Source organism: Dermacentor variabilis, chromosome 8, assembly GCF_050947875.1.
Source record: "Dermacentor variabilis isolate Ectoservices chromosome 8, ASM5094787v1, whole genome shotgun sequence".
NCBI lineage: Eukaryota > Metazoa > Arthropoda > Arachnida > Ixodida > Ixodidae > Dermacentor > Dermacentor variabilis.
In genome coordinates, this window is record NC_134575.1 from 102,098,593 (window position 1) to 102,107,390 (window position 8,798).

The 8,798-nt window shown below is 47.3% G+C and overlaps 1 protein-coding gene and 1 long non-coding RNA gene across 2 annotated transcripts; both read right to left on the minus strand.

The window, feature by feature from the left end:
• Positions 1 to 3,274: 3,274 nt before the first annotated feature.
• Positions 3,275 to 6,197, minus strand: LOC142591505 (uncharacterized). The gene is made up of 4 exons (XM_075703829.1): positions 6,190 to 6,197; positions 5,956 to 6,155; positions 5,302 to 5,529; positions 3,275 to 3,771 (listed from the first exon to the last, which is right to left on the minus strand). The coding sequence occupies exons 1-4, from the start codon at positions 6,195 to 6,197 to the stop codon at positions 3,275 to 3,277; spliced, it is 933 nt and encodes a 310-aa protein (XP_075559944.1).
• Positions 6,198 to 6,479: 282 nt separating this feature from the next.
• On the minus strand, positions 6,480 to 7,959 carry LOC142590493 (uncharacterized). Its single transcript, XR_012830165.1, has 2 exons — positions 7,809 to 7,959; positions 6,480 to 6,607 (listed from the first exon to the last, which is right to left on the minus strand). It is a non-coding gene; the product is annotated as an uncharacterized LOC142590493 (long non-coding RNA).
• Between the last annotated feature and the right edge of the window lie 839 nt (positions 7,960 to 8,798).

An 8,798-nucleotide genomic window follows, 5' to 3' on the forward strand; every position in this document is an offset into this window, starting at 1 on the left:
TGGCGTTGGCAGGGTTTCTCTAGCAGAAAGTCCTGTCACGTCCCCCTGTTGGGCTCCATGGTGGGTGGTCGGCATCGCGGCCGAAAACCCAACTATACTCATGGAAAACGCTTTTCCTAAACTCCCTGATCGCCCTCAGAAACGAGGGCGGACCGAAGAGATCTTCCAGTTTTTCGGACGCCAAGTCCAGAATTTTCCTCGTTTTCATGTAATACACGCAGAAAAACCAGCTAAACAAGTGCGAACAATCTCCCCGTTCCTTGTATCTAAGTCTCTTACCGAACTTTTTGGTCCAGGATATAAGGTGTCGAGGATGGCTAGCGGTGACCTCCTCCTGGAGCTCCGCGATCAAAAGCAATTTGAGAAACTGCCTCAGCTAGTATCATTTGGGGACACCCAAGCAACAGTAACCCCGCACCGTACCATGAACACCACCCGCGGCGTTGTCTCGGATGATGACATGCTAGAGCTCACTGAAGCTGAACTCTTGGAGGGCTTCAGTGAACAGAATGTCATAAATGTTAAGCGAATTAAGATCAGGCGAGACGGTAAAGAGATCAATACGAAACACCTGATACTCACTTTCGGTTCAAGTGTCCTCCCCGAGTCCATCGAGGCCGGTTACATCAAACTTCGTGTTAGGCCATACGTGCCCAATCCTCTCAGATGCTTTAAGTGCCAAAGGTTCGGCCACAGTTCACAGAACTGTCGAGGCCGGCTGACATGTGCCAAGTGCAGTAACAAAGAACATTCCTCCGAAACGTGCCAGAACACTCCACATTGTGTCAACTGTGAGGGCGAGCATGCCGCATACTCGCGGTCCTGCCCGTCCTGGAAAAGAGAAAAAGAGATTGTCACAATCAAAGTCAAAGAAAATATATCTTTCAAGGAGGCACGTAGGCGGGTGTCATACCTGTCTAACCCCCGTATTCACAAACGCTCCTTGACTCGACCCTCCACTTGAAACGCTCCTTGAGGATCGTTTTTCATTTCACAAATCGCCCTCGTCTTGAAACGCTCCTCAAGTGAAGGAAATCCCGAGCGCTTTCCTCGAGAATCTCAAGGTAGCATCGAGGCTACCTTGGGCAGCTCCTTCACTCGAGTGTTATGGCGGACTACGCTTCGTTCGTCGATTATGTTCTCCGTGTCGACGAGCTATTCGGCGTCGTCATGGACGACAGCGATATTGCAGACGTACCACGAAAGAGGCTGAGGGACCGCCTGAATCCCATGGAACACTTCACCAACAGCGAATTTCTCGCACGCTATCGGTTCACGAAGTGTACCGTGAAGAAGCTGCTTGACTGCCTGCCTCTTGAACAGAGCGCCAGCAACCGTGGCCACCCTCTGCCACCAATGCTTCAAGTTCTTCTCGCTTTACGCTTTTATGGAGCGGGCACATTTCAAGTTGTGACAGGTGACCTAGTGAACGTGTCGCAACCGACAGTGAGCCGCGTCGTCGAACGTGTCTCACGACTAATTGCTGCGCACTTGTTCCCGGTCGTCGTGAAGTTTCCTAGCACAGATGGCGAGTTCCGTGCGACGATGGTGGATTTCTACCACATTGCCAAGTTTCCTGAGGTGACGGGGTGCATAGACTGCACCCACATCCGCATCAAGGCACCGGGTGGGCCGAATGGCGAAGTTTACCGCAATCGGAAGGGTTACTTCTCCATAAATGTACAGGTAAATTGCTACCTCTTTTCTCTATATGAGCGCAGCATTAATTCTTAAAGAGACAGTCATGTGTTAATGTCTACAAGCTTCAATAAACAGTATACTGGCTAATTGGATCAGTCATGGTAGAAATCAATTTACTCCAGTCCGATCCTTTTCCTGCTCCAGATAATGACATAGCGCATTTCGTGATAATGCGCGGTGATATGGCCGAGTAAATTAAGATTGGCGTGGCAATAGTGCTAGACGTTTTATATTAGAAGACTATCGTACATATTGGGGCTCTTCTTTGAATTTCTTTAGATCACCAAAAGGGAAGTATGGCCTTGCAATTCTAAAAAGCAGTGGCTGCTTCTACTCAGAAAAAGACTATCGTGTATGTGTGAATTGCGCGGCTTACATTCACTTCAGCCGGAAAAAAAATGACAATCGATTCTTCTTTTTTTCATTAGGTCATTGCAGGGCCGCAGCTGCAATTTTACGACGTCGTGTCTAGCTGGCCCGGATCCGTGCATGACAGTCGAATCTTCGACAACAGTCGTGCACGTGTTCTCTACGAGACAAAACGAATGCCTGGACTTCTACTTGGCGATGCTGGCTATGCATGCATGCCCTTCCTAATGACCCCACTAGCTTCCTCCGGACGTCCGAACAGCCCCGAGAGCAAGTAAGTACCGCTGCATAAAGCAAAAAGCACAATAATCCTTATGTAATGACGTACAGTTTCTTGCGTTTGAAGGTTTAATTAGAGTAGGCGTGATCGATATTTTAGTAGTAATGACGTAATTTTGCAAAATATAGCTTTGTATTATTACCTTCATGTATTTCATGCAATCTGTTCTTCCTACACCGAATATAAGACGCAATACAATTAACATATTAGCTGCAAGAGCTTTGACGACTAACCTGCTTATGATGCCAAGGTATAAAGTACGTCTCAGAGTAGTTAGCATAAGTGTAAACTAACATTGTCTGTTTTGCACAGGTATCAAGCGGCTCACATCCGCACCCGCAACGCTGTAGAGAGAGCGTTCGGTGTGTGGAAGCGTCGCTTCCCATGTTTGGACATGGGGCTTCAGCACTTGACGGAGCGTTCTGCGGTCATTACGACAGCCTGTGCTGCCCTGCATAACCTGGCAGTCCTGAGGCAGGACCCGGAACCTCCAGCTGTGGTGATCCCACAACACTTGAGGCGGCAGCAGCCTGATGTGGCGAGGCAAACTGACACACTGCATGGATCGCAATGTCGAATGAGGCTTATTGCTCGAACATTTAACTAAAACATCATAAAAGTGAATTTGCACCTACGTTAATCCAGATTTCAAAACGAGTACATCTTGGAAACTCCAATTATGTGCAAGTTAAGATAAGGAATGCCATCAAAGTGCAAGCACACTTTACTGCTCAGGACACTCCTTTAGTACTTCTTTCATATGTATATTTTGGTGCTTTTTTCGTGTATTGTGTATATTATTGCTTATTCGCACCAGTAGTTTCAATCATTAACCACAGTTGCAGATGTATCATACTCCTTACATATTAAAGCACAGACGTGTGTGAAAATATAATGAAACATTTAGTTTTATGCCTGCTGGCTTTATCCAAGTTGCTGCTTCTTTGCCTCTAATTCAAGAGACAGCATCTGGCGCTCCACGTCGTCGCGCCACTTTTGCTGCTCCAGCTGCTGTTGCCGCAATTGCACTTCGATTTGGTGCAGTTCCTGCTTCCGTTGTGCGTCCATCCTGTGACGTTGTCGTTGCTGGAGGAGCTGCTGCCGACGCAAGCGCATTTCTACAGAGTGCAGTTCTGCTTTGCGCTCCTCATCTTTCTGAAGCGCCTTCAGTCGGGCAGCTCCTTCAGGTGCGAGCACCCGCTCTATCGCAGCTGTGCGGCCTCGTGCTGGTCTCAGTTGCTGAGGTGTGTCAATGAGAGCCGCAGCGTCTGAAGCTTCCAGTCGAGCAGGTGTTGGCACTGCATGTGGCGTGGTCTCAGTCGTCGATAGCGGCACGGTACTGGGACCTGCCAAGACAGCACTTTCCTGAGCCGGCAGTGGTGCCTGAACTGGATTATCTGCACACATAAAACAAACATTAACTTAGAGCCTAGGACACACTGCAGTTGAAAACTCATTTTTGTAAGCAGTGTCAATTCATAGTTTGAACATCTTATGAATACAAATACACATACATGCAGGCACACTAATCAGACAGTCACAAGTAATCAGTCACACACGAAATGGAAAGCGCCAGGGGCTCTAAACTGTAACCCAGGCCAGCAAGTGAAAAGAAAAAGTAAGCAGCTTATCCATATGATGCCCTCCAAGTGTGTTAGTCACAGAAATAAATAGGAAAAGTGTGTTCCAGTCTAGACTCAGTGTTGCCGTAACAACAGACTAAAGTTTCACTACTAAATAGTGGCGCCTGAGTAGCATGTAATTTGAAATAGCAATAGATACAACTTCACTCTGTGATGTTTCTGACAGATGTTAGTTGCACAAATATGCTGTCAAAGGAGGCTCAATTCCACACAGGTTCCAGTGCTGCTGGATAAGCACACTATTTAGTTTCACTGCTGGCTGGATGCGTCTCAGCTGTAGCATGAAATTTAGGATAACAGGAGAAACAACTTATCTGATGATGCCTGCTACATGTTAGTCACAGAAATCAGCTGCAAAGAAGGCATGTCGCCAGGAGCCGGTGCTGCTGGAGGAGCATGAGCGTTAGGACCGAAGGCGCCCGAGCTGTAGAAGGCAACATGCCCGTTGCTTCTGATAGAGCGCAGACTTCCGAAGCTGGCTGTGGTACCACAGGGGTAGGGCCTGAAAATACACAGGAAGCAGAACTAGTGCCCCACAGGCAGTTGGTGCAATCAAAAGAGCATTCATACATTGCAACTCCACTGTAGAGGCACTTTTGTTTGTGTGCATGCACACTTATTTTTGCACATGTACACACAGAAACCACAATGAATGTCTTCATGTTGTCAGCATTAAAATTGGATAACAGGTTGCAGGGGGCACATTGCTGGCACTATGCAAACACAGAGGCACCTCGAAAAGAACGAGAGATGGAGACAGCTCGTACAAGTGCATGCTAATTTTGCAAGACACAAATTAGAAAAAAGAAGCTGTCCTTCACGAACAGGGGCTTCAACAGCCGCCAAATGTAGAGTTGACTGGCGGAGTGAAGCATTTCAGCTGTGGCAGGTGAAAGTTACCGGTTCATTGAAAGGCCAGCTATTTCCTGCGCTGGAAGTAGTGCTATGGAAGAGAGGATCTGCACATAGAAAACAACCAGGTTCAATTACAGCTCTAAAGGGATGCAAGCCTATCAAACTAGCCTTGATCTTCGTGTTTACTATGACCCACAAGGACACCTTAAGGTTAATAAATATACTTGACCATGACAATAATTTAGTGAAGTAACAGCAAGATGCTGGCACAACATGGCGTATTGCTGATAGATAGTAATGACAGAAACGTAAATTTTAGTGAAACAGACACACAAGCCATGTGAACACCTGCGCCAGCTGCGTTACTCACAACAATAAACGACACAGAAAATCTCAGAAACAGTATACATGCATGCAGTCACATCACAACACAACGGCAGCAACATGCCAATTAACAGTTTTTGCCAAATCTGGCTTCACCAAGCCACTCGTCCATGCTGTCTTGAGTTCCAGATACCATAGCCTCAAAGATGCGCGCAGGTGGTAGAGACAGTACAGGCTGGTTGGTATGGGCTCCGTCGCTGTCGTAGGGGTTTGGGAGCCGTGTTCCAATGTGAGAGGCAGCCGCCCCGACAAGCGCCAATGATGGGCTCATTGGCCGGCAGGTAGGTGGTCCACCCCCTGACGTAAAAAAGTGTAAATCCATGTGCACATTCAAAATTACATGTTACAAAACAACGCACAAGCATAAACGCGACGAGCAGCTTATCGAACTGTAACGTCAACATATGCTATAATACATACAGATACTAGCTACGCTTTCTGATTATGCCGATAAGTATTCGCGTGCGCATAACGTGCGCACAATATTTGTCGTTAACTTGAAACCAGCAAAAGCATTTTCTGCACTTTGCATTACCATTTAGTAATAAAATTGTGCAGCAGCTCGGGGATACGCAGCGTATACTAGAAGGGGGGCGGGCGGTGGGTTGAGTGGTTCAATGATGCTGAGGCTGCATACAATTATTTTACACCGTAGTTTCACCGTAGTCTTCAGACCTCTGCGGTGCTTAATTTTGCCAAGCAAATGTAAGGTGAAGTTCTCACCTGTTGCGTACAAATCCCGCTTTTCTTCGGAATCTTTCTTCTTCCATTTCGATTTTTCGTTGTCCCACAGCTTCCGCAGCTGCATCACCGTAACGCGACGAATGCCTGGTTGGCTGTTATATTCTTCGGCCAGCTTCTCCCAGGCACTGTCCTTTGCGCGCTTCGATACATTATCAGTTTGGCGGTTTTCTATAACCGCTCTGCATAGAGAAAGAAATTTCAACAAGAGCGGACACTCCCATAGAGCCCAGCGGCCGAATTGACTGTAGCACACCAAGCGGATGTTGTTGACTCCTTCCGGTTTCGGTTTTGGGCGCGCGCGTTTTGAACACCACTTGGTACACGCCGCGCCGGCTCCGCTGCTCGGCGCGGCATTCATTTTTTCTTTCTTTTCGCTTCTGCTGAGCCTCGCGTGGCCTTGGCGTGGAATCGTTTCATTATTAAGTAGAAATGATTGCGATTTACCTTTACAAGACTGCACCGAATCTGTCAGGTGCAATTTCATAAAGAAAACGAAAGACGCCTTCTGAAATGATGAAATGTTTATTTTGCTCTATATAAATGCTCGTTCCGGGCTTCTGCATTCATCCAAAGTTGTGGCACCAGGTAAGCAGCAGTCGTTGCCGTACGATGCTCCACCGGATGCCATCAGCTGAAAGAAAGTAAATTACAAGCATGTATCATATTGGTATATTGACCTAACAGGAGTATTTCGTGTAGAGGCGAAACGTGCGTAAGTGGTGAATGAGCGGCATTACAGATAAATTCACTTTTACGTATATTTCGCAGCAAAGACTCCTCCCAAACAATGCTACAAAATTTTCAAGCAGCCCTCCTTTCTCGGGCATTATTTCCTGCACTTTAAGTGCACAAATACACGGGTGACTGCGCGTTTCCAAAGCAACTTGGCCTCAGTCGACACGATGGTACGCCAAGTACACAAAGGTGGCTACAACACAGGCTCAGCCAGACCATGTTACACGCTCGCAGAATGCCTTCTAATCGCACTGAAGTCAGACTCGTGGGTGCAAAGCCTGTTTTCAGTCGCTCAGAATACATAAATGTCATGTTCTTGAGCTCCTCCTCGTTATCTTTTACGCGTCCTGCCGGCGCATGCAACACTCCCGTGTTATCACTCTCGGCAATCGCTCGTGGCGTTTTCGAGAAGCGTGAGTACCGAAATAAGGTATATGTTGTTGCAGGGCTATAAAATGCGTCACAAACTTGTCCCACTAAAATTCAGTACACGCAAAACCAACTCACTATGGCCGGCTTGCTTTTTTGCTAACACCTTCACAACCCCAGGCGCGGCGAGCAAGCCTCAAGATATCCTAAAGAGTTACCAAATAAATTGCAATACTTTTTGGGTCAGAGAATGCGTAACGAACTTCTACCAGTAAGATTTAGTACACGCGAAACTGCGGCACACAGCCGAGCTGCTTTTCGCTAACTGAGTCAATAAGCCGGGCGCGGCAACCGTGCTTCTAAATTACCCCAAATACAACGACGTTAGTTACAATAATGTTGGGGGCCACAGAATGCGCGAAAACTTGTCTGTCTTAGGCGCTACGACGTAGTACACGCATGTACACGCGCAAATGCGTCACACGGCCGAGCCGGTTTTCGCTTACTGCGTCAATAAGCCGGGTGCGGCAAGCGTGCTCCAAAACTACCGAAATAAGTTACAGTAATGTTGGCGCTCATAGAAAGCGCCGCAAACATCTCCCAGGAAGAGGCATTAACTCAAATTAACTGCGCCAGGACGGCGGAGCTGTTTTTCGCTAACTGCGCCACTCGAACTAAGCCTAAATGTGCTTAAAATGCGCCGCACACTGTCAAACACAATTTCTCACCTTGCCGTAGTCCAGTAGGGCAGTGGTGCCGTGTCAAAATGCAGACGATACGCAAGAAAAGCATAGAGAAGGCCGGGAGCCCAAGAACATGGGCTATATATCCATAACAGACGGGTCGGCGAGCACGCGAGCTTCGTACGTACGACCGGCCTCGCTCACTCCTGCGGCTTGTCTGGCGCATGACGTATGCACGCGCGTCTGGCGTGCCGCAAGCTTGTTGCTAGGCAACGAAACAAAAAGTTGCAAAGTATAAGTTCATTTACACGCAAAACTTTTTCACTTTTAGTGGGAAGGAATAAAAAAAATAAAACGTTGTCTGGAAGTTTATTTCACATTCTTTTTTTTCTGATGCTCGCGTCAACTGACGGTTGTTGTTGAAACTAGGCGTGACGTGTTTCCTGTTGCCAGTTTTTGAAGAGTGTCCCCTCTTGTTGAATTTCTTTCTCTATGCGCTCTGTGCCTCACCACTAGGTTACGGAGCAGTTCCCGTTCCTCATGCGTGTAGATGAACCTCGACACACCGGTCTTATCGCCACGACGATTAACGCAGTTGTCGCTATTGATGCTCATTTTAAACATAAAAACGCGCACAGAACACGGCAGAAGAAGCTGACAGGAGGAGCAGCAGCCGGCAACAGAAGCATGCGAACCTTCCGATCTTTAGGGATTCTGCTCTGGCACGGCTTGGCGAAGCTTGGCTATAGCCAGTTTTGGCTACATCAACGTTTGATTGACCAAATATTATGTTGCAAGTGTAATAAATTCACAGATACATTGAAGAAAACTTTATCAATTACAATAAAAAACATGTCGTAAACGTTTAAAGTGTTTTTCGCTCTTTTTATTGCAATATTTGGCCACATAGTCTCGTTATCAGGGGCGCTTTCCGGAAGTCGCCCACCGTTCAAGTGAAGGCCGGTTTCTCAAGCAGTCCCTTGACGGAGTAGTGCTCAAGTAGTGTTCACGAAACGCAATGACGCCTTGAGTGAA

Coding starts and splice junctions, on each gene's coding strand:
- LOC142591505 (XM_075703829.1), bottom strand. Junction 5,530..5,955: donor GCGGGATTTGTACGCAACAG/GTGAGAACTTCA, acceptor TTTTTACGTCAG/GGGGTGGACCACCTACCTGC. Junction 3,772..5,301: donor CAGATTTGGCAAAAACTGTT/AATTGGCATGTT, acceptor CTAGGCTCTAAG/TTAATGTTTGTTTTATGTGT.